General features: G+C 41.7%; 2 protein-coding genes across 2 annotated transcripts in view; one reads left to right on the top strand and one right to left on the bottom strand.

The window, feature by feature from the left end:
* Kiaa2012 (KIAA2012 ortholog) overlaps positions 1-2,325 on the top strand; it is a 104,890-nt gene extending 102,565 nt beyond the window's left edge. The window contains exon 21 of the mRNA XM_075955975.1: positions 1,961-2,325. Within this exon, the coding sequence (XP_075812090.1) occupies positions 1,961-2,099 (139 nt within the window). The 3' untranslated portion in view covers positions 2,100-2,325. The remainder of the gene's footprint in view (positions 1-1,960) is intronic.
* Positions 2,326-5,448: 3,123 nt separating this feature from the next.
* Positions 5,449-26,227, bottom strand: Sumo1 (small ubiquitin like modifier 1). Its single transcript, XM_075956013.1, has 5 exons — positions 26,079-26,227; positions 13,080-13,154; positions 11,486-11,563; positions 9,336-9,407; positions 5,449-6,281 (listed from the first exon to the last, which is right to left on the bottom strand). The coding sequence occupies exons 1-5, from the start codon at positions 26,088-26,090 to the stop codon at positions 6,213-6,215; spliced, it is 306 nt and encodes a 101-aa protein (XP_075812128.1). The 5' UTR covers positions 26,091-26,227; the 3' UTR covers positions 5,449-6,212.
* Positions 26,228-26,441: the final 214 nt, after the last annotated feature.

The raw sequence follows: 26,441 nt of genomic DNA, 5'->3' as shown, positions 1-26,441 counted from the left end.
TGCCCTGTATTCAACTCCCCAGTGAAAGAGGAGCAAGATCTCCATCAGGGCCAAATGCTGAGTTATGGCCAATACCAAGATGCATTGTGTAAACTGTAGACTCTAGGGATTCAGAAGTATGATATTCACAGTCAAGGGATGAGGATGGAGAGATACCGAAAAAGACAATGTTTTTGGTTTTGTGTGGTTTGGTTTTTCGAGACTGGATTTCTCTGTGTAACAGCCCTAGCTGTTCTGGAACTAGCTCTGTAGACCAGGATAGCCTCAAACTCATAGATTACCTGTCTTTGTCTCCCCACTGCTGGGATTAAACGCATGTACCATCACACCCCGCCATGTTTGTTTTTTAGGCTAGCTACAAAATGCTATGCGGGAAAACTAGAAAGATGTAACAGAAAGTTTGTCATGTGACATGTTAAATAAACAGAAGCCCAGCATTGCTGGGATGGGGGTGAAAAGTGGTACTTTGGATGATGCCAGGGAGTTACGCCAAGACCAGAAGGAACTGAAGTTCCTTCTTACCTGGGGCCGAGAGCATTTCTGATCTTTTACCACCACAGAAACAGGAAGGTGAGCTAGGTGTGGTGGCACAGTTCTGTAGCTGTGGCACTTGGGAGGCAGTCGCAGAAGGAACCTTGGAGGGCTCCTGGGAGAACTGCAGCCAGATTCTTTCTCAAAACTGTCGGGATAGACGAGGTACAACCTGGGAAATCATGTCTCCAACACTAAATGTAAACACTCCCCCTGCATTGAGTTGTAATTTTCCACAAATTAAATGGACTCTAATCTTCTCTAAAGAGAAGGCACCAGAACTCTCAAGACTTCATTAACTTTGAGTTGTTCCTTCCCTGGACTTTCTTCAGCGGTCAGGGGCATTACAAAGTAGGTTATTAGAAAAGTCCTAATTCAGCTTCAATAGTCTAGACACCACGTATCGTAGCAGTAGTAGTACTACAGAACGCAAGCTCCTAGAACCCCAACTTTCCATGAAAAACTGACAGGCATTATCGAGGTACTAGAACGATTATGTAAATAAAACCAGTTCAGGTAGCTGAGCAACTAAAGGGTAATGGACCATCTCATTCCTCCAAGAGCTAGAACCCAGTGCCGACCGACCTGACTTCATCTCCACCGGTGACATCCGCCCCTGTACTTTAACTTCTCTGGGCTGTTTCCTCATCTCTAAAGCAAGGGGGTCCACTTTAATCCTAGCACTCAGGGAATTAAGCCTGTGAGTTTCCAGGACAGCCAGGGCTACACAGGGAGACCCTGTCTCAAAAAAAAAAAAAAAAAAAAAAAAAAAAAAAAAAAAAAAAAAAAAAAAAAAACCTAAATAAAGCAAGCAAACAAGCAAAGGAATCCCTTCCAGCAACACAAGTTTAAGAACTGGGAATTACCACTTCCCCTCTTCCTAATAGGACTCTCATGATGTCCAAATGTCTCATGTAAAGGCACTAAATGAACAGAGTATGATCTTCCACTAAAACCCACAACCCAAATCCAAAACTCTACCAACTTATAAGACTGAGTGCACTGGCGGTGGTGGCGCACGCCTTTAATCCCAGCACTCGGGAGGCAGAGGCAGGCGGATCTCTGTGAGTTCGAGACCAGCCTTGTCTACAGAGCTAGTTCCAGGACAGGCTCCAAAGCCACAGGGAAACCCTGTCTCGAAAATCCACCAAAAAGGGGGGGGGGGAGGCGGTGGTGGGGAGGAGGCAGAAATCTTTAATAAATTAATTAATTAAAAAAAAAAGACTGAGTGCACGCCTTTAGTCCCAGCACTCAGGAAGCAGAGGCAAGCGGATCTCTGTGAGCTCGAGGACAGCCTGGTCTACAAGAGCAAGTTCCAGGATACGCTCCAAAAGCCACAGAGAAACCCTATCTGGAAAAATCAAAAAAAAAAAAAAAAAAAGACTGAATGCTAAATCATTTCTGGAACTGGGGTGGGTTGTCTCCTTAGGCAAAAAGCAGCTTTGGAGAAACAGCTTCATTTTCATCAAGAACTCTTAAAGGAAGCCAGCGGTCTACAGTGGACACAGAACATTTCCAGACCATGGGTCTACTCATATTTCCAGTTCCTACAAATCCCCAAGCCGTAAGGCTAGAAGAAAACAAAAAAGTAAGTTGAGAATTGCTGACAGAAAAAGCTATACTTCTATAATAAAACTCGGGCCTGAGCTCAATTAGTCCATTTCATCTGATTTCCCTCAACCCATACCTCCCACTTTCAGAGACAGGGTTTCTCTGTGTAGCTTTAGAGCCTGTCCTGGGGTCTCGCCCTATAGACTGGGCTGGCCTCGAACTCACAGAGTCGCCTGCCTCTGCCTCCCTAAGCTACCACCGCCCAGCCGTCCAGCCATCCTCTCTTCTTTACCCTGGACTGGAACCTCTCTATTCCCAGCATTCCTGCACGCTCCACACACACAAACCCAATAACTTACCACTTACTTAAATCCTTTTGTGTTTCTAGGACCACATTAAGTTCAAAAGCCTTGGTGCTAAACCATTCCACAGTTCCAGCTTGAGACACCAACAGTCTTAGACACTGTATGTATTTGAGTGTGCTCAAGAGTTGATGGTGAATGGACATTATTTTGTCATGCAGTAACTCTGGATTAGCGAAGAGGAGTTAATCATATATTAAATCCCTCTATAAAGCACAACTTCATCATGGGGAATTTAAAACAAATGTCTTCTGAAAAGGCATGTTTGGGATCACCTGATACAGGTTCCCTTGAGCAAAGGGGGCTGTTCCATGAAAATCCTCTCAGTCTTTAAAGAGTGGCATGTTTAAACAAGGCTATAGCTGTGGAACCCAAAACATGCTTCCCTCATACTACTCACCGTTAAATGTTCATGGCCACAGGTAGTTGCCGGGGGCTACATCAGCAAAGAAATACAACTATTTCATCAACTCTGAAATCCCAGTGCTATTTTTGATCCTTGAGAACAAATCTTAAGATTTTATTCCCAACTGTGCCTTTAAAACCCTACACATAAAACTCTATGACATCATCCTATCCGAAGTCTTTTAAGTCATTTAGCAACTGTTCTAAAAATGTCTAGTAAACATCCCTTTTAACAACACATCACAGGCGTTGGTGCTCTTTAATCCCAGCACCAGCCCATGGGAGGAAGAGACATCAAGGCCAGCCTGGTCTACAGAGCTAGTTCCAGAGAGCCAAAAAAGAAAAGAAAAAGAAGCCAACCCTGTCTCGCTAGGCAGTGGTGGCGGTCCACACCTTTAATACCAGCACCTGGGAGGCAGAGGCAGGTGGATCTCTGTGAGTTTGAGGCCAAGTATCAGAATAGTAAAAGAAATTGTTCAAAACAACATAAAAGGATGTTAAATCAAGCATTGGTGTTTTTGTCTGTATAAGGCTATCAGATCCCCTGGAGTTACAGTTGTGAACTACCATGTGGTTGCTGAAACTGAACCCAGGTCCTCCAGAAGAGCAGCCCGTGCCCCTCACCACTATGCCATCTCCCCAGCCCAATTTTCCTAACTTTTGATCCACACTTGTCTTAGTTTTATTACTACAACAAAACTATACACATACACCCCAAAAAGCACCTTAGAGTTAAGCAGTTGGTCACCCTGCATCTGCATCAGCATCTGGTCAGGGATGAATGCTGGCTCTTGACTCACTTTATCCTTCTTACTCAACCCTGGACCCCACAGAATGGCAGTACCCCCAGGGTAGGAATTCCCACCTCAAACCTTTCTGGACACACACCCGAAATCTTCCCATAGTGACTTTTAAGCCCAGGGAAGTTAACAACCAAAATGTAATCATCACACTGCCTACAGGTAAAGAACTGTATTTACTCACAAGGTATTGCTTTGTACAGGAATTACTTCTCCAGCCTAGGAATTTAGCTAATTTTTCCATTCTGTACTGCAGGAACTAAGTAAGTCCTTGTTTCACGAAAAACACAAAATGGCAAACACTATGGATGAGATCATAGTAAACTTAAATGTCTCTTTCTGACGCTTGTCAATCAACACACACTCAAGAACAAACATGTGTGAAACCATTACTGCTCACGTTTTCTCCCTTTTGCAAATTTAGGGTACCGCACTGAAGCACCAGATAGAGTGGCTGCTAAATACTACTTAGGGTCCTTTCCTAATATTATCTATTACACTTCTGCTCCCAAGTGTCTATTTTAACAGTACTACTTTATCAGTCAAGGGTGTTTTTTAGGTCAACAGTAGAGTGTACTTTAGAAGACCCTCCAAAACAAAAATTATTTCTACCATTAAGCTCCACCACTAAATGCTGAGCCTTCATATATTCATGAATTCTGAAAAGCTCAAATAACCAATCAAATCTGTTACTTGAGCTTGACCGATGATGCAAACTCAAGATTTTCTACAATTGAACCTAATTTCCAGTTACTACTTAAAGAATAAAACAGTAGGGGCTGGAGAGATGGCTCAGTGGTTAAGAGCACCGCCTGCTCTTCCAAAGGTCGTGAGTTCAATTCCCAGCAACCACATGGTGGCTCACAACCATCCGTAATAAGGTCTTGTGCCCTCTTCTGGCCTGCAGACATACATACAGACAGAATATTGTATACATAATCAATAAATATTTAAGAAAAAAAAAAGAATAAAACAGTAAATGCCAGGGGAGTCTAAAAGCTCCATTTTGTATAATAGAAGTAATTTTAAAGATAGGGTCAAATGTGAGTTTCAGGCAATCTTCTTTGTGAGCAAATTACCTGAAAAGGAAGGGTATATAAGCTGTTAGCAGTTCATAAAATGAATCTCAGAAAGGTTTATTTGCTAAAGTAGCCAGATGGCACGGTATCTGGAATGACATGAAATTGGATGTGCACATATATATATAGTTCTGCGACTCACTGGAATTTTTTTAAAGATGTATTTATTTATTATGTATACAGTGTTCTGCCTGCATGTATGCTTACAGGCCAAAAGAGGGCACCAGGTCTCATTATGGATGGTTGTGAGCCACCCTGTGGGTGCTAGGAATTCAACCCAGATCCTCTGGAAGAGCAGCCAGTGCTCTTAACCACTGAGCCATCTCTCCAGTCCCCAATTCACTGGGATTTTAAAAATACTCGAAAAGGAAAAACAAAACACCCAGTAATGGTTTATGTGTAACATCCAAGAACAGCACAATCAGAAAAGACACGACAGTGGTGTTTCTCTGTGAAACAGTCCTGCTGGCCTCGAACTCAGAGGTCCACCCACCTCTGCCTCAAGAGTGCTGGGAATAAAGGCGTGCGCCACTACCGCCTGACAGTGAGTTTTTTAAAAGGCACTGTGACCATAAGTAAACGACTGATTCAGGAGGCACACCAGTACCTCCCACTGCTTCAGGTCATTAAGGTCACTACTGTACAGCACTAAAGAAAACCCCATCTGGGACATTTTCATCTTTCTCCCTACAAAACTAAATAAACTAAAATAAAAGGGGCTTTCGTACGGTTTTTACAAATATTGTTTATTTTAATGAAGCTGGTACAGACGATGTCCCTTGAAAACCCATGTCCCAGGCCAAAAACTACAAACAGAATCAAAAGGAGCAGTGTCTGTTGCGTACACTTCTGCAAGAGTAACTTTCCTAACTGCTGATGGAAATTACAGCTTTCCTGGGATCTTCAGACAGCCTGCCATACTCTTCTCTCCGGTGAAGCCATCCTGGAGTTAGCTGTCACTCTCACTGTATCTGTCATCTTGACTACAAACGTGATGCTCTTCTTTTGGTCCAGACCCTCAGATTTTAAAAGTAGCTTCAAGCTGAGGAAAGGTCATTTTCCCACAGTTCAGGTCTCTGAAGACCTTCCATCTCCCACTGAAAACCACGGTCCAGGCGTGAAGCAACTGCATGCTGGAACTTCAGGGCCAACTGGAAGGTCATAGGAAAGCTCCCACTGGTCCATCTTTTTATCATCACAAACTTGAAAATGCACAGTCCTGAAAAGGGTGGCCTCTCTGTGCACATATGAAATTGTTTAAAATATGAAGGGCAATATTAAGGGAGCTGAGGTCTGATCACCAAAAATCAGCACAACAAAAACAACCAGTAATGAATATTGAACACTAGAATTCAGAATACCAGATGTTCTAAAGAGATGGAGAGCCAGTATTCAATTTTCATTTTGAACACCACATTACAAAAGAACTATTTTTAAAAATAAAAAAGGATTAAGGGAAAAGGAAAAAAAATAAAAAGAATTATCTAAACCCTTGAATGACCCCCCGTTTGTTCCTGATAAACTTCAATCACATCTTCTTCCTCCATTCCCAGCTGCAAAAAAAAGGGAAATATGTTAACACTGAACTAAAAAAGCAACATTTTTACACCGGCTGCAATTATGTGGCTACTATTTTAAAGTACAAGACAATCCAAGTGTCACCTGGAAATAACCCCCAGGCTGAAATTCTTCTCCCTGTGAGGCCAACACCTGGGAAGTGGAACACCTTTTAATCCCAGCACCAGGGAAGCCAGTGGCAGGCAGATCCTGGTGAATTTGAGACTAGCCTTGTCTATACAGTGAGTTCTAAGACAGCCAAAACTACTTAGTGTGACCTTGTCTCAAAAAAACAAACAACAAAAACCTGAATCAAGCCAGTCAACAAAAACAGCACTTGCCTGCCACGTGCAAAGCCATGAGACTGCTCTGACCCAGACTGGGAGGGGAGGGACACTCTGCTTATTCACTCTACAATATGGAAGTGGTTTGCTTTGTTTCTTCTTTGGGGAACGGGGATTTGTTTTTTGAGACAGGGTTTCTGTGTAGCTTTGGAGCCAGGCTGGTCTCAAACCCACTGGGATCCACCTGCCTCTACCTCCCAAATGCTGGGATTAAAGGTGTACGCCGCCGCCACCACCACTTGGCCATAGATGGTAGTTTTTATTCTGCACATGTAACTTCCCTTTAATCTGAAAAATATTTCAAAATAAAAACTTCTTTAAAATATGGAGAAAAGTTAAGAACAACACAGGTACCAAGTTGAAGGTACCTTAAATGGGCAACATCTAAAGGACAGTCACACATTTCAAAAAAAAAAAAAACAAACCTCTGCAGGCCACTGGTTAATTAAAATGATTACAACTGGAAGTCACTAAAGCCCAGGAGGCTGGATACACCTGTGAGGGGGTCCTTCTTTCCTTCTGTCTTTGGTTTTGTTTTTTTGAGACAGGGTTTCTGTGTAGACCCAACCATCCTTAGAACTCCACATGCAGACCACCTAGGCTTGGCCTCCAGCTCTGAGACCCACCTGCCTCTGCACAACTACACCCAGTTTAGCTGAACCTGGATCTCTAGAAACGGGATGATCTACCTTATGGTGGCAGTATATATAAAAGACTTGGAGGAAGGAAGTTTTTGCTCTTTGCCCACTGTTCCTGGAAAGCTCGTTTCTTCACTGGTATAACAGCCCACTTCTTCAGGATACTCAAAACTAGCTGGACCTTCCACTGGTAGACAGCACTGCTGGGACAGCACTCTAATAAGTTTCCTTTACATAAATACTCTTCAGTTCTGTTCCTCTAGAGAACCCTAATACGGCAACTCCACAATGAATGGATCTGGCAATCATCATTTAACAGAGGCAGGCAGATCCCTGTGAGTTCCAGGACAGCAATGGCTCTGTACAAAGAGACCCTGTCTCAAAGCAAACAAACAATGAAAACCAACATTACCCATAATGGAACAGAGAGACACCATGTCATACTCAGAAACATACAGCTCCACTCTGTAGTATTCCTATCAAAAGTGGTTTAATAAAGCAGAATAGCTAGCAAAGTCAATTAGACCTTCAATGGCAAACATGGCTCTAAATGCCACAAAAGATATTCCAACTTTTTTCACAACTTATCAAAAGTAATAGCTAAATAGGAAAAATGGCTTATTTAAAGCAAAGTAACTTTATTAATCACGATTATGAAAACACTTTGTAAACAAATGCAAAGAACTGTTGAACTATATACTCGGACCTGAGGGACTGCTCCAGATTCCTCAAGTCCTCCGAGGTCACCATCAACAAAGTACCAGAACTTGACCAAATGTAAGATGTGTCTGTCTTTAAAAGAAAGACCATAGAGGTCTTAGCCAATCCTCCACCCCTCTTCTTAGCGGCACTTTTGAAAGTACATAAGGAAATCTCAATTCAATAGATTATTTCCCCTCTGATAAACCAGCAAGAATTCACAAAAGTGCATTTAATGCTAATGAAATTGTTAAAAATTTATATAAATTCATTTTATTATTTGTGTATGGAGGTATGTATGAGATGAGGGGAGAACAGGCAAATGTGCATGGCTTGTGGGTAGAGGCCAAAGGACAACTCCATGGAGTTAGTTTTCTCCTTTCACTATGCAAACTATGGTGGTGGCAAGTGCCTTTACTGAGCCATTGCAACGAGCCACCTCATCTCCCTAAGAGAAAAAAATTTCCCTTTTTAAAATTTATTTTCTGGCCGGGCGGTGGTGGCGCACGCCTTTAATCCCAGCACTAGGGAGGCGGAGGCAGGCGGATCTCTGGGAGTTCGAGACCAGCCTGGTCTACAAGAGCTAGTTCCAGGACGGGCACCAAAGCTACGGAGAAACCCTGTCTCGAAAAACAAGCAAACACAAAAAAAAGAAAAAAAGATTTATTTTCAGCTGGGTGGTGGTAGCACACACCTTTAATCCTATCACTTGAGGCAGAGGCAGACGGATCTCTGAGTCTGAGGCCACCCTGGTCTAGGTTGAGTTCCAGAACAGCTAAGGTTGTTACACAGAAAAACCCTGTTTCAAAAAAAAAACAAATCAAACAAAAACAAACAAAAAATATACATTTGACAAAAATGTATTTGTCAAATGTATACTTTTTGTTTACACACACACACACATCATGTTTGCGCATGGTACCCAAGGAAGTCAAAAGAGGGCAGCAGATCCCTTGGAACTGGAGTTACAGATGATATACCATATGGGTGATGGGAACTGAAACCAAGTCCTATGCATGAGCAAGAAGTATTTTTAACCTCTGAACCCCAAGGAAAAAGCTATTTTTGTCCCCGGGATGTTGCAACAGACACTGGACCCAGCATCGCAGGATGCCCATGGTAGAGAAATGACTCCCATATATGCGTCATGACCCTCATCAACAGGCATGCATGTGAACATGCACATAATAAATAAATACAAATTTTAAAAACTGTTACTTTTTTCTCTTTTATTTTGGCACTAGGGGTATCAAACTCTGGGACACACGGATATTAAGCACATGCTCTATCACTAAGCTACAATCCTCATCCGTTTAATCCAAAATCTTATTTATTTCAAAAGTTTGATTCAGAAAGAAACCATACTTACTTCTTTTGGAGTATGGTTATCAGCAATTCTCTGACCTTCAAATAGAAACCTGAGTGAATTCATTGGAACTCCCTAAAAAAAGAAAGTGTGTGTAAAAATCTTAGGTTTTAAATAACTATTATACTCTAAAAACAAAAAAAAAAAACCCAAAACAACATAAAGGCTTAACAAGCTACATTGATCATAAAATTAGATTACCAATTCAACCATAATTACCATATAATGAGAACCAATTATTTGTTAGGAAGGCTATCCTGTACCAAGTACTTTACTTGCAGTCATAAATAAAGCTCTTTGTAAAGACTCAAGAGGTATTACCACCTCATCTTCAGTTTACAACAAGGGAGCTTATGGCCTATAGGTAAAAGAAGTTAGCTAAGAATTTTAGCCCAAAATGATTAATAAGCCTTTCTTCCCAACCATATTGTATTCACTTCCCCCTAAGTCTGAGCTAGCATAAAAGAAAATAAGGCTGATTGGTGGTAGCACACACCTTTAAAACCACACTCGGGAGGCAGAGGCAGGCTTATCTCAATGAGTTCCAGGACAGCCAAGGTTGTGTAAGAGAGACCCTGCTTCAAAACAAACAAGCAAAATTTCAAACTTGGTTATCTCTAATGTACTGTTTTTCTTGTTTTGGTTTTAATTTTTTGAGACAGGGTTTCATGAAGCTCAAGCTGTCCTCGAATTTCTTTGATAGTGGAGGATAACTTTGAATTCTTGACCTCCTCCTATCAGTGTTGGGATTACAAGTTATCCCTCATATCCAGCATGAACTACACTCTTACATATGCTTACATACACATACACATACACACACACAAACACAAACACACACACACACACACATCTGTGTATTTGAGGCAGGGTCTTACTATGTAGCCCTGGATATCCTGAAACATTTTTAGCTGAAGCTAAAGATTATTAATTCTTGAACTTCCCCCCCAATTTTTATTTAATATTTGTGAGCAAAAGATGTATGAATGTAGACAACCATACAGATACTTTTACATATATAATTATTTTATGTTCATTGGTGTTTTGCCTCATGTATGTCTGTGTGAGGGTGTCAGAAGCCCTGAAACTACAGGTATGAGCTGCCATGTAGTTGTGGGGAATTGAACCCAAGTCCTCTGGGAGAGCACTTAGCCATCTCTCCAGCCCCCACACAGATTTTTTTTAAAAGAGAAATTATCTTGATATATGCTTGAAAATATGTTAAATAATTAGTAGCAATCTATATTATGTATAAAGAAAAAATACTTTTAATTTGGTTTTTTTTTGTGTTTTGTTTTTTGCTTTGTCTTGTTCTTCGAGACAGGGTTTCTCTGTGTAGCTTTAGAGTCTCTCCTGGAACTTGCTCTAAAGACCAGGTTAGTGTCAAACTCACAGACATCTGCCTGCCTCTGCCTCCCAAATGCTGGAATTAAGGCACGTGCCACCACCACCAGGCAAGTATTTATTTTTTATAGGGTGTTTTGCCTGCCTATATGTGTGTGCACCATTTGTGTGCAGTGCTCACAGAAGGGCATCAGATCCTCTAGGACTGGAGCTGCAGATGGTTATGAGCCATCAACTGGGTACTGGAAGAGCAGTCAGTACTCTTAACTGCTGAATCGTGTTTCCGGCCCCAAGAAAATATATTAATTATAGATTTAAATTTGATATAAATGACCTAAACCTCATAGAAGCACAGGGAAATTTCACAATAATCACCAAAAAGGTTTGCTTTTATTGTTATATACAGATGGAAACCATCAAAAATATTCATCTGAGCAATCAGTAAAAGTGAGTTACTTTCAAACGTTTTCTATATCCTACTAAAACTGAAATGGGTCACAAAAGGAAAACCACGCATGAGCAGTGGCAAACAACACTACAGTGTTTCCCTTAAGTTTCTAATGGTGAAAACAGAGTACACTTCAACAACCTTCATACGGAAGCGCTGTATTTAACAATGACAGACTACGCGATATCCCTTCAGTTTCTAATGGTGAAATCAGAGTACACTTCAACAACCGTCACACGGAAGCGCTGTATTTAACAATGACAGACTACGCGATTTCCCTGCAGTTTCTAATGGTGAAAACAGAGTACATTTCAACAATCGTCACACGGAAGCGCTGTATTTAACATCACAGTATACAAACCTGTCTTTGACAGTACGACTCCTTGAGTTTCTTGAGATGTGTTGTCATTTTCACTTTGAAATGTATCTCACTGCTATCCTAAGGAGATAAAGGGAAACATTATTCCTTCTTTTTCTACACTACTTAGCTAACTTGAACCATATTATTTAATTACGTCTTGTTACAGTTTTCTCATAATATTTTTTAGCATTCCTAACTAGTTTCATTAAAAGCAATCTAGTCGAAATCCAAATTACATTTTAGCAACTCACTATAAAAATAGCAAACCAAAGATGTTTTAGGTATCAAAATTATTAATATAAATTTGTATGCCAAGCAAAAGCATTCTTTCATTACATCATATCCATAAAAATACTGTAAAAAATAAAATGAACTGTTACAAACCCTTATAAGCAATAAAAAGAAAACATACTGGGGGCTGGAGAGATGGCTCAGAGGTTAAGAGCACTGGCTGCACTTTCAGAGGTCCTGAGTTCAATTCCCAGCAACTACATGGTGGCTCACAACCATCTGTACTGAGATCTGGCGCCCTCCTCTGGCGCGCGGGCATACACGGAGGCAGAATGTTGTATACATAATAAATAAATAAATCTTTAAAAAAAAACATACTATCCCATTCATACCAACTAGTGTCCCTAGGGGGTATCAAACCTAAGAGAAAACAAACTTTTTTTAAGTTATTTATTATGCATATAATGTCTGTCAGGGAACTCCTGTAGTGGGGAAGGGAGGTGTAAGATCAAGAGTAACAGCAGACACTAACATCCTAAGCAACTGAGCGCGCTCACTGCGTCCATATACCACACTCTAACAGCAGACACTAGCATAAGCAACTGAGCGCGCTCACTGCGTCCATATACCACACTCAAAGCAATAAAAAAGAAGAGTAAGAAGACGACGGCTGGGGATATGGTTTTGCCAGGCCCTAGATTCCACTACACACACGCATTTAGACGCAGTAAGCAGACCTCCCCCCAAAATAACACTTTCTCAAGAATCAAGGAAATGCATAGGCAAAACTGTCAGTGACATTGATTTCCCACTTGGAAGAGGATGGAAAACTATCATACTGTGATGGTGAAAGGTGTACCATTTCACTAATTCTGATCTTCTAAAAGTAACAACATGCCAGTGTGGTAGCACATGTTTTTAACTCCAACACCTGGAGGAAGACGCAAGTGCATCTTTGAGTTTGAAGGCAGCCTGGTCTGTGTAGTAAATTCAAGACCAAGCAAGAGTACAGAATGAGACCCTGTCTCAAAAACATTATCAGCCTCTTTTACCCCCAACAGATACATGTACAATAAAGGAAAATGTATTTATTTATTATTTATTATGTATACTGTATTCTGTCTGCGTGTATGCCTGCAGGCCAGAAGATGGCACCAGACCCCATTACAGATAGTTGTGAGCCACCATGTGGTTGCTGGGAATTGAACTCAGGACCTTTGGAAGAACAGGCAATGCTCTTAACCTCTGAGCCATCTCTCCAGCCCCGAAAATGCAATTTTTAAATAACATGTCCTACCTAATGTTTTTTCCTATGTTTTTACACATTGGAAAAATGTCAAATGAGAAAAATAATGAAACTCACCTGTCCAATAACTTTGAGCTTAATGTATTCTCCTTCCTTCTTATCCCCTAAGTCCTCAGTTGAAGGTTTTGCCTCCTGAAAGAAATTTCCAGATTAATAATTATACTCTGCTGTTTATGAGCATCTATTACTTTCCCCCAGGTAACAGACTCTGCACCTGAAAATACAGAGCACATTTATTTCCCCAACACTCAATTATTCTTCAAACTCCCCATTCACTAAAAATCAATAAAGCCCCCCCATTTATTTATTTTCTATGTATACAGTATTCTGTTGGCATGTATGCCTGCACACCAGAAGAGGGCACCAGATCTCATTACAGATGGTTGTGAGCCACCATGTGGTTGCTGGGAATTGAACTCAGGACCTCTGGAAGAGCATCCAGTGCTCTTAACATCTGAGCCATCTCTCCAGTCCAAGTTTGTTTGTTTGTTTTTAACAGCATTGTTTCCTACAGTAAAAATCTAAAATTTAACCATGTCTTAGTCAGTCACCTTCTAAGGACTTAAGACAAATTAATGAAAATGTTTCTAACAAGTTAAAGGTGACAAAGATGCTGGCGTCAAGAGGAGCAATTTGGAAACTCTTGCCCTAAGGTCAATTCCTCTTAACTAGGAGTTCATCCTCCTAGAGTTCTTAGTAAACATTTTGAATCTAAGAGTATGTTCTCACAGTCTATCCTGAGGCAACCTCCTATACCAAGATATGGAAATGTATCACAAGCAAAGGCTATTTAGAAAGGACAATCAAATAGGAAAGTATTCGTCTAAATACTAGAGTCAAAATGAATCAGTTTTATATCATTTAGTATTTTAATCCAAGGTTACAAGGTAGTAAGGCCTGACTGAAAGCAGTAACAAAATGGGAGTGGAAAAGACTGGAATCTAGGAGTAATAAACTAAGGGAAAAGGAGACTTATGGGAATACAAAAAGATTTACAAACTCATCTCAAATAAAGGAGTATTGCAAAGCAACTGAAATTAACGGGCTGAATTAGATGAGAACAATTTCAGCATAAAACACATCAGTTGAGTCATTCTTAGTGAAACAATGTCCTGGAAAGTGTCCCACACACTTCAACCATTACACTTAAATATTTAAAATATTCTTGCTACTTGTATTAATTCAAAACTAATTCAGTCAGGTAGTAAATTTCTGTGAGTTTGCAGCTAGCCTGGTTTAGAATTCCAGACCAGGTAGGGATATACAGTGAGACCCTGTTAATCTACACTTACTAATAATTAACGCACTGAGGCGGGTGTGATGGAACACTTTAATCCTTTAATCCCAGCACTCAGTAGAAGCAGGTAGATGTGAAAGGCCAGTCTGGACTACAAAGTGAGTTCCAGGTCAATCAGGGCTGTTACACAGAGAAACCTAGTCTCAAGGGGGGAAAAAGTAAGAATCAACAAACTGAATTTTACACATAAAACACATGTATATCTATATAGCACATGCCAATACAGCTAACACTACATACTCTGACATTTTGAAATGAACAGAAAACAATTCAATAGCATTGGAAATAATCCCAAGAACTGACAAATGGTATTGCACAATAATAAAAGTTTCTACACAGCAAAGGAAAATAATCAATAGAGTGAAAAGAGCCTACAGAATGGGAGAAGTCTTTTTCAACTATATAATCCAAAGGGGATCACTATCTACAATCCATTAAGAAAAAAACCTCCAAAAATTAAATACAACAAAAACCCAATCAATCAATCAATGGGCTATGTTTTCTCTCAAATGTAGACTCTAGATTGAAATTTAAATGTGCATGTATAAAAGAGACTACGTACAGTGGGGGATAACAGGAGGGGGTAACAGAAGGGGGTAGCAGAGAGGACTGCAGGAGGGGGCTATAATGGAGGAAGAGAAAGACGAGCCACAGGGATAGAGGGGATGGAGGGGGAACAAAGACAGCAAGGGGTCTGGGGAGGGGCGATACAAAGATCTGTATGTATACAGTAACATGTACATGTCATTAAGTGTGCGGAGGGGGAGAAACTGAGTAAGCATACCAAGCTCCAAGATCAGTACAGTGTCTAAGGAAATGCTTAGATGACAGAAGAGACAGTATGGGACAGGATGCCTGGTTTTCATTCAGCTGTGTTTTCAATGCTTGCAGACTGGATATTTGCAGGCAAAATTAACTTCTTTAGTCACAGTACTTCACCTGAAAAATAGGTGACTATCTTCAAACACTGTCTTGCCATATTTCTATGAATTTATAGTCATACTGAAGAGTTGCTTCTTCCTGCAAGTATCCAGAAAGCAAAGGGCTTATTCTCTGTGGTGAAGGGCAATAAAAGGCAACCCAAACCTGAATCCCTTTAAGAGGAGGAGAGGAAGTGAGTTTTGTTTAAGTTGGCACAAAAGAAGATATTCTAGTTTTGTCTAGGCTAATATGGCTACATAGAAGATACTCAGAAACAAAAAACAATCCCCCCTCCTCTCTCTATTCAAACACCCACAGACCTCTCCTTCTAAAGCACAGTTTTCTTGAATCCTATAATACTCAAAAAGCATAAATGGCTTCCAACACCTTAAGGTCTAAAAACAAACTCCACAACATTTCAATACATACATCGCTGCCCCCATTCTCACTTTTCTCTCACATTCCTTTTAGTAGCCTAACAAATCTCTTCACTGTTTGCTAAAGACTCATCTTTGTCTATGCCACGTTAAAACAGCATAACCAAGGCAAGTAATAAAAGAAAGCCTTCAACTGAGTTTACAGTTCCATAAGATCAGAGTCCATGACGGTAAAGCAAAGGTGAGGTGACAACAGCAACATCTCCATACGAGGAGGAGGCGGAGAATGGGCACCAGGAATAGCTGGGTTTTTGAGATCTTAAATCCATCCCCAATGACACAACTTCAACAGGGCCATACCTCCTAATTCTTCCCAAACAGTCATCAACTAGGGACCAAATATTCAAAAATATGAGCCTACGGGGCCATTCTCATTCGAACCAACCCCCCCCCCCAAAATATGTCCATTGCCTTCTCCCATCTTCGGCCGTGTATGGCCCAGTTTCCTTTGCCTGAAGTAAACGTAGTCTTTCCTGAAATCAATTCAGAGATGTACCGTCAGATCAGCTGACGCCTACTACTAAAAGGCCTTCTCAGATCACAGCAGTCTCCCAACACTATCTTTCTTTAATGCCTCTACGTGCAGTTCATTCGTCTCCCACACTGGCCTCCTTGATTGACTCTCTACTGCAATCTTTGTTTTCCCACCACAGTCACAACTGACAAGTCAGTATTTGCTATGGGCACTTTTACTCTCCTAGCTGTTCTCTATGCATCAACACTCAAAACTGTCCTCAGTTTCAGCTGCACTCCTTACTGCTAAATCCATAGGACACTCAAATTTCTCCATTTGTGCCTTCTCATCTCAGCTGTTTTCTTCAATTCTCCTTCAGTCCTCTGCTTTCCTTCCTTGACTGTCTCTTAGATACCGTGTTGATTAATTTTTGTCAACTAGTCACAACCTAAAGTGTTTTAGGAAGAAAGAACCTCAATTGAAGAATTGCTCCCTAGGGTGGGGCACTGGTGGCACCTTTAATCCCAGAACTCAGAAGGCAGAGGCAGGTGGATCTCAGTGAGTTCCATGACAGCCAGAACTGTTACACAGAGAGACCCTATTTCAAATTGCCTCCATCAGAGTCCCCTGTGGGCAAGCCTTTAGAGCATTTTCTTGATTCAGGAGATCCCAGTGCACCCTTGGGCAGGTAGTCCTAGATCATATAAGAAAGCAAGCTGAGTAAGTCACGGGAGAAAGTCAGCGAGCAGCATCCCTCCAAGACCTCTGCCCCACAGCTCCTGCCTTCTGATTCTACTTGAGTTGCTGCCCTGGGATCCCTCAATATTGAACTATGACTTGTAAATCTAAGGAAAGTCTGGTTTGGTCAGTGTTTTATAATAGTAACAGAAAGAAAAACAAGACAGACACAAATACTAACATCATCCTCTCCAATCTAACAATTACAGAGTTCACACTTTTATCCAAGGGCCTAAACTTGTGCATGTTGGGTATCTGAAGTATGTTAGACTTATTTCCTTTTTCTGAAAACCACAATCAAAAACTGAGAACATAGTTCAGGGGCAAAACCCATGTCTGGTGTACAAAAAGTTCTGAGTTCAACAGCACTAAAGCCAGCAATCACAGCAGCACTCAAACAAACAAACAAAAATCCTCTCTGGATTCCCAGTTACAACAGTTATCCACACACATCCGACTACAGCAAACACTGTGACTATCTATGGCTTCTCTCAAGTTTCCTATTTAATCATTCATCATTGTGACAATTCTAGTGGTTCTAAAGCCCATCTCATTCTCTACAATCACTAAACCACTGTAGGAATGGACATCTCTACCTCTTGTAAAACAGCTTTAATGCAGTCATGCACCTTCTCATGGACTCATAGGGTCTCACTATATAGACCAGGCTGGCCTCAAACTCAAGAGATCTATCTACCTGCCTCCACCTCCCAGTACTAAGATCAAAGGTGTAGGCCACTAGACCCAGTGAATGTCTTTTTCCTACTGACAGACTAGAAAATAGAAAGATCGTAGACAAAAGGAAAAAACTGACCCTGTCTCCAATAGTCTTGGGGTCTTGTATGCTTTCCTTCTCTGTCCTGTACTTTTTTTAAAGGCAGCCAATACAGAATACAGCACACTAGTTACACAACAGTGAAAGCATTCAGGGTAAGTCTGGGACTGTAGGTCATCAAAGCAAGGACAGTTCCAGAGAACAGATCGACCTGGCTGGCAAGAATATACAGCCAGCAGAACAGAAGTCATGACAATTTTCAGGACTACATCACTGGGAGATTGAACCCTCCTAACTGGTAAAGGAATTTACTGGGAACTAACCACCGTAACTCTGCTCTCCAAGGAACAACATGGAAACAGACAAATGATTCTGGGAAGTGAACTAAACTGGAAGACATGGAAAACACAGCAGTTTGCATTTAAAGTGTACTAAATTCATACTGTACTATTTCAAGTTCAATGATCTTCACAAAGATGTACTCTTGACAGTCAGCTCACGGACAATTCAGTCACATGGTCAGAGCATCTCATTTAATCTGCCACTGGTCCTTATAGCTACACAAGGATTGCTAATCCTTACTGAAAGAGGAGGGATTCTTGGAAAAATAAATTTTTGTTTCATTTTTGGTTTTGAGACAGGTTCTCTCTATGTAGTCCTGGAACTCACTTGATACACAGACCAGGCTGTTAAAACTCAAGATCCTCCTGCCTCTGCTTCCTGAGTGCGCAGATTAAAGCGGTATTCTCTGCTCGATCTCTTTTTTCTTTTTTGAAGATATATATTTTTATTTTATGTGTACAGTTAATATAGTTTATGTGTATAGATGTTTTGCCTGCATGTACGTCTACATACCACATGCATGCAAGTGTCCACGGAGGCTGGAACAGGATGTTTGATCTCTGGAAACTGGAACTACAGGCGGTTGTAAAACATCATAGGTGATGGGGGTTGTACCAAGGTCCTCTGATGAGCAGTCAGTGCTCTTAACCACTAAGTCTTCTCTCCAGTATCTATTTATTTAATTCCTAACTATGTTTTTTAAAAAGGTGGAGGAGGAAGAAGAAGAAAGCTAGGTAGAAGAGAGAAGAAAAGTAGGATACAGTGTTGTGGCTATTATTATTATTATTTTTTTTTTTTTTTGGTTTTTCGAGACAGGGTTTCTCTGTGGCTTTGGAGCCTGTCCTGGAACTAGCTCTTGTAGACCAGGCTGGTCTCGAACTCACAGAGATCCGCCTGCCTCTGCCTCCCGAGTGCTGGGATTAAAGGCGTGCGCCACCACCGCCCGGCTGTGGCTATTATTAAAAGAAATAAAAAGCCCTTCACAAAAAATGAGCAGTGACATTGTGGATTGTGTCTCCTAGAAATGTCAGAAGCTACACACCCGTGAAGTCCTGTCTATCTGGCTGTTTAAACATGACCTGAACAAGGATGACACCAACAGGCATGCTAATGTGGATGAGGGAAGGGAAGCTCAAAACAACTACTAAGAACTACTAAGAAATGTCAAGGGGGAACAATAGTCTTTCCCACAAAAAGTGCACCAACTGGATAGCCAATACCAAATGGTCAGCACTGAAAACACATAAGCAACAGTATATTGACTATGCAGTTATATTTACGTACTTAGGACTGCCCACAATTAAAGAAAAAGAGGTGTTTGAAAGAGCAAGAGGAGCAAGCTATCAGGGAGTTCTGGAGGAAGGAAAGGGAAAGGGGAAATGATTTAATTATAATTTTTTAAATATTTATTTATTTATTATGTATACAATATTCTGTCTGTGTCTATCTCTGCAGGCCAGAAGAGGGCACCAGACCTCATTACAGATGGTGTGAGCCACCACGTGGTTGCTGGGAATTGAACTCAGAACCTTTGGAAGGGCAGGCAATGCTCTTAACCACTGAGCCATATCTCCAGCCCTTTAATTATAATTTTAAAAAAATTTAAAGCCCTATTTACACATGAATGCCTGAGACTGGCTTCCAAAATAGCAAGGAACGGAGCTGTAGATTTGAAAAATAAGACAAGGCAAGACATATGAGGTACACTGTATACATTAACTTTTCCATAATAAAAATTTTTCAAAAGCCAGACAATAGTGGTCCAAGTCTTTGATCCTAGCACTTAGGCGGCAGAGGCAGGTGGATTTATTTTGGGGTCAGCATGGTCTACAACGTGAGTTTCAGGACAACCAGAGCTAGATAAGAGAAACCCTATCTTGAAAAACCAATAATAATAATAATAATAATAGTAGTAGTAGTAGTAGCAGCAGCAGCAGCAGCAGCAGTAGTAGTAGTAACAATAGTATTTTTTTAAAAAGCCAGGCAGTAGTGGTACACACTTTAAGATTTATTGTTTATGTATTTATTAATTTTTATGTGCTCTGTCTGCATGTACAACTTTATGCCAGAAGAGGGCATCAATCCCACTATAGATGGTTGTGAGCCACCAGTGGCTGCTGGAAATTGAAGTGAGTCCCAGTGTTTCACCTCTAGTCCCACTGCTCAGGAGGCAGACAGGTGAATCTGAGTTCAAGGCCAGCCTGGTGTACACAGAAGGACAGACAGAGCTACAGAGAAACCCTGTCTCAAACAAAACAGAATAGAACCACTGTTTTCCCATTTGTAAAGGGCCCTATAACACATGAGACAAGAATATAAACTTTATTTTCTACATTTTCTCCTACCTCATACACCAAAGCAATCTGTGCCTACACTTGTTTCATGGGAAAAACTAGCAGCATACTTGTCCAACCTAAGATCTATCAGACAGTCTGTCATTCAATCCAAAAGCAATCCTGATTTTTAAAAAAAGTACTAAAAGCAAGTATCACCTGGATTATGTTTAAAGCAAGTCTACACTGGACAGGTCCTCACAGATGTAATCTCAACACTGGGCTGATTCAGGAGGAAGACTGGCACAAGTTTGAGCCCAGCACATGGTACAACATAAGAACTGTCTCAAGAAAAAAAGGCCCACAGTACTACTTTAATATACTTCAAAAGACAGGCCACTATGTACAAATGCCTTCAGTAGAGACTGGAACGTAACACTGCAATGGCATTCAGTGATATGCACATAGGAGGCTAGAGAGTAGGACTTAAGTACCAGAGTTAACCCATGGGCACATAATTTATAAAGCGCTACTATGTGGGGGCTAGAGAGATGAGTAAATGAAAGCACTTGCTGCCAAGCTCGACATCCTAAGAGCAATCCCGGAGAAGCACACAGTGGACCCAACTCCACAAAGCTCTCAGGTCCAGGTGAACTCAGGGCACCCACAAAAAATAAACGTAATACAAAGTTTGAACTACTATGTTGCCTTTTGTTTTTCCTTTCTGGGGGATTGAGACCGGGTCTCACATGAATGTAGACATGTGCCAACACTCAGCTAATCTACGTATTCTAAAAATTCAGTACAGTACATATGTAGGGTGTGATTGCAGAGACAAAGGCAGGAGAATCACTGTGAGTTCAAAACCATCCTTGTCTGTTTCAAATAAAGTACAGGAGCTCTTGATGGGATGTAGGTTACACAGATGTCTTCCATCTGCAAACCTTTAAATAACCGGACCTAGATAAGGCAAGAGAACAGAACTCCACCCTTCCTCCTTCCTTCCTGTCTTTTCCTTCAGATCCTTATTAACTGCAAAAAGGCAACTAAATGCAAGGAGAAGAGGAGGCAATCACACATCTTTAAAGATATGTTGCAGGAATATGCAAATTTTTGTTTTGTTTGAGATATGGTTTCTCTGTAGCTTTGGAGCCTGTCCTGGAACTCCGTAGACCTGGCTGGCCTCGAACTCACAGAGATCCTCCTGCCTCTGACTGCCTTTGCCTCCAGAGTGCTGGAATGAACTAAAGACATGTGCCACCACCACTGACTAGAGCATACAAATCATGAACTACAAGACTAAGATGATCAGTAACAGTATCTGTGTGAACCTGCCCACAAGTCTGTTAAATCATGAACTATAAGACTAAGGTGATCAGTAACAGTATCTGTGTGAACCTGCCTACAAGTCTGTAAAAATTGAATGATCACAATTATCTATGTAAATATCCACAATTTCAGAGAATTATGGAAGAAAATGCTAAAGATGTTTTGAGAGACTGTTATCTACAACACTTCGGAGCCTGACTAAAGAGGGCTCAAAGTTAAGGGCACCGGCTGCTCTTCCAGCAGACCCAGATCCAGCTCCCAGCATCCATGTGTGGGCTCACAATCATCCTTAACTCCTGTTCCAGGAGATTTGATGCTATCATGACCTCTGGAACCACCAGGCACACACACAGTACATATACATACATGCAAGCAGAATACTCACACACATAAAATAAAATCTTAAGAAACAAATTAGAAAGATACTTATGTAAGGAATATTTTATGTAAGTGCTATAACAGAGCTAACATTACTATGAAATATCACAATTATTTGAAAAATATTTTACTTTCAGAGTGTGCTGGTACACACCTTTAATCCCAGGAGGCAGAGGCTATCCTGGTCTACATAATAGGGAGTTCCAGAATAACCAGGGCTACATGGAGTAGAGACCATCTCAAAAAAAAAATTTTACAGTTTTGAAATTTCAACTACTCAACTGTGAATACTCTAACCATAACTATTATATTATTTCGATATATTATAAAATAGTTGTTATATTCTAATTGAAGTGCTCCATTATATTCAGTTGGTAATACCCACTAGCAGCACCTCACTCAGTTAGAAAGATGACAGACTTGACGGACTAAGCATCACTCCTCTACTAGGAAATGGAATGCCTAAGGTACCCACCACTAAGTAAATGCTAAAGTAACTGCTATAGTTTAGTATGTTCTATGATATGAATGGTGCATAAAGCGTAACATTTTAATATACATCCATCACTTATTTTCCTGAAAACTCAAACTGTTGCCAAGATCAGCAGAGATTAATAACAAGAACCTATAAAGAACATTGCAGAAACAAATGTTACAACAGCAGCAGAAATACAAGTCATGTGGTCGACTAAAGATAACTTCAAGTTCTTTCTTACTCCTACTGAGAAATGAGACACATCTTTCTCATGAATCTGGGCGCACCTTAGGGATTTGACTGATTTAATATAGGACTTAATCACAAAGTCAGGGAACTAGAAGTTTATTTCCAACTGGGTTGATTTTATTTTGTTTTTGTTACACTAAAGTTGCTTTTGATGATTTGGTATAAAATGGAAAACAGTTCTAACTATACTATAAGAAAAGAAAAAGGGAAAATATTAGTTCAAATTACTCTTATTCCTTTCATATTATACTTCTAGTTTTGATGAAATGTGAAATTAGGCTAAGCAAACTCCTATGAATGGCTATAGGATGACCCTCGTCTTTTGGGATGATCATGTAAATAAATAGGATGAGAACTTCAGTATTTTAAGCTCATCAATCATCACAGAGCAATAGTTCCTAAATCTAGTACCACACTCTCAATGATGTAAAATCCCATCAGGTGGTAACTGTGGCACATACCCTTTGTCCCAGAACTGGGGAGGCAGAGGCAGGCGGATCTTGAGTTTGAGGACAACTTGATCTACAGAGCAAGTAGCACAACTGGAGCTACACAGAGAAATCCTGTCTTGGAAAACAAAATAGATAAAAAATGACCCCTTAAAATGTTAGCATACATTTTTTTTCAAGTCAAAAATTCCTAAAAGAAGCACTATTTCATTCTGATGCACATTGCTTTAATGTGTAGCTCAATTAAAAAGACTTGTTTTGCCAGGCAGTGGTGATACATGCCTTTAATCCCAGCACTTGGGAGGCAGTCAGGTGGATCTTTGTGAGTTCAAGGCCAGCCTGGTCCACAGAATTTCAGGACTCAATGACTCAATAGCTACTGAGAAACACTGTCTCAAAAAAAAAAGATTTGTTTTGCCAGGTCTGGTGGTAGACATCTTTAATCCCAGCACTTGGGAGGCAGAACCAGGAGGATCTCTCTTGAGTTCCAGGACAGCCTGGTCTACATAGTGAGTTCCAGGACAGCCAAAACTACACAGTAAGACCTTATGTCAAAAACAAAAAAGAAAAAAGACTTGCTTCCATTTTTCTGTCATATTTCTAAAAATCTTCACTGACCGTCCATGAAAGAATGACAAAATTTAATTAATTACACACCAACTAGCCAGGCATGACAGCAAACTCTAATCCCAACGACTCTGCAAGGCTGAGTAAGGGAGTATTCCAAATCCAAAGACAGCTTGTGCTACAGAGTCAAGTTCAAGACCAACCTAGGGGGCTGGAGAGATGGCTCAGTGGTTAAGAGCATTGCCTGCTCTTCCAAAGGTCCTGAATTCAATTCCCAGCAACCACATGGTGGCTCACAACCATCTGTAATGAGGTCTGGTGCCCTCTTCTGGCCTGCAGACATACAGACTGCAGATATACAGAATATTGTATATATAATAAATAAATATTTTGAAAAAAAAAAAGACCAACCTAGGCAACTTAATGAGACTAAGCAGGAGAGATGGGATTTGAGCTCAGGGATACAGAGCCATGTCCAATGCCCAGTAATCCCAGTGGGGTGAGTACTACATATAGTGCAGTTTCACAGGCCCTGAAAACAGCCTGTGTCCTACGTTCTTCATATTCTTAAATGACGTGAGTTCAAATTAGAGCAAAAATAATTGTAAAACTTATTCCATACCTCTTCATCAGGCCAACACGCCTTCTAGTTTCTTCTAAAATAAAAGGCTGAAGAAACTAAGCATTTACAGCTGATCTTTCCTCCCTTACTTGTAACTAAGAAAACAACTGTCTGAGGAGATATTCATGAAGTCATTTCTATCCAGATTAAATAGAAATTAATCCAGACTATTAATAATAAAATCCACCCCACAACTAATCTACAGCATGAGTAGGCTAAAAATTAGAACCACCCTGGCCAGGCAGTAGTGGCGCCCACCTTTGATTCCAGCACTCAGGAGGCAGAGGCAGGCGGATCTCTGAGTTTGAGGCCAGCCTGGTCTACAGATCGAGTTCCAGAGCAGTCAAGGCTACACAGAGAACCCTGTATTGAAAAACAAACAAAAAAAATTATAATAAAAATAAAAATAAACAGTCCAACTACACTGTAGAGTTGAAAGAAAAAGTTTACTGATTATCACTATAAATGTCAAAAAAAATACTTTGAAAATTCAAAGTCGTCTAAGCAAACAAAAAAAAGACCAAAAAAGTTTTTTGTTTTGTTTTGGTTTTGGAGACAGGGTTTTTATGTAGCTTTGGAGCCTGTCCTGGAACTACCTCTTGTAGACCAGGCTGGCCTCGAACTCACAGAGATCCACCTGCCTCTGCCTCCCGAGTGCTGAGATTAAAGACATCCACCACCACTGCCCAGCTCAGACAAAAACTTTATGTATCAAAAACTACCCACAAACGTGGTAAAAAAATAACAGGATGAAGAAAAATTTAGGTGGCAGTGTTTCTATTTGAAGGTAAATAACCATGCAAATTATTGACAGCGTTTCACTTTTAATTGGAAGTTTTCTGTAAAAATATTCTACAACTGCACAATACAGTTTTTCTCTTTTCTCTTTATCACCTGGAAGAGGGGATATGGGGACGCATATAATCAAGATACATTGTTTAAACGTATGAAATTGACTGTGAATAGGGGAAAAAAAGGAAAGATGTGTTGTTTTGGAAAAAGTCAATCATCTGCAGGCTAATGCTAGATGAGATGGCTTGCTGGTGGTAGGACGCGAAACAGTTTCGTTGTTTCTCGGTTATTCTGAGCACTCCCATAGCTAGAGAGTTGATGGACCAATCCCGAGTAAGAAATGCAAAGTACAGAAAAAGAGTCGACCGCTCCGCAGCCCCAGATGGAAAAAAAGACTCAGAAGGAACAGCGGCGGACCGGCCCTCCCCGCAAACACAACGGAAAGCGGCGTCTTCTGGGTTCCCGAGAACCTCAGGCCAGGCTCCCTCGCCGCCCCCCGCCCCGCCCCGCCGCCGGAGACCCCAAGTGGAGCTGCGCAGCTCTAGGGGCCACCTACCCTCAGCTAGGGCCGCTCTCCCGTTACATAACTAGGCCCGGGGCCCTGCTCCTGCCATCGGTCGGCTCGAGGGAAACGGCCGTTTCCCCGAGGTCGCTCCCGGCGACTAGGGAGCGGGCCCAGGCCCCCAGCGCACCCGCAGGAACCCCGGAGCCGTCGAGAGAGACGCGGCGCAGGGCAGCGGGACCGGGGGGGAGGCGCGAGGGCGGCGGAGGGCGGGTGCGCCCCGGAGCCCCACCGTCCCCGGCGGCTCGGCCCCGCTCGGCCCCGTTCGGCCCGGCGCCCTCGCGGTCCCCTCCCCACCGGCGGCCCCCTCCCCCAGCCGCATCCCCTCCCCCGCGTCCCGGTGCCCGGCCAAGCCCGCGGCCGACAGCCCGGAGCCCCGAGGCCCCGGCCCGGTACCTGATCAGACATGGTGACGGTGGATTCCCCGGGGGTCTCCGCACCGCAGCGGCCTCCGGCAGGCTGAACCTCACTCTGAGGTTTACAAATCTGTCTCTTCCCCACAGCACAACACCGCGGCTGCAGGGACTTCCGCTACGTCTTGCGTCACTTCCGCTGCGCGCAGACGAGCATTGGGGAAGACGGGAAAAGGAGGCGGGAAAGCGCCTTCTGGGGAGGCCGGGGGCGTCCGACTTGCAAAGCTGCTTGCCTGGAGCGAGAGACTGGTGGATTGTACGGCGGGCAGGAGAACCAGGCCTGCTATCTCAGCCCCTCTGGAGACCAGGGCTTCGCCACCCCAGGCTGAATGTCCGGGTCAAACTG

The sequence above is a fragment of the Microtus pennsylvanicus genome, chromosome 22 (assembly GCF_037038515.1).
Source record: "Microtus pennsylvanicus isolate mMicPen1 chromosome 22, mMicPen1.hap1, whole genome shotgun sequence".
Taxonomy (NCBI): Eukaryota; Metazoa; Chordata; class Mammalia; order Rodentia; family Cricetidae; genus Microtus; species Microtus pennsylvanicus.
This window is presented reverse-complemented; position numbering and strand designations above follow the sequence as displayed.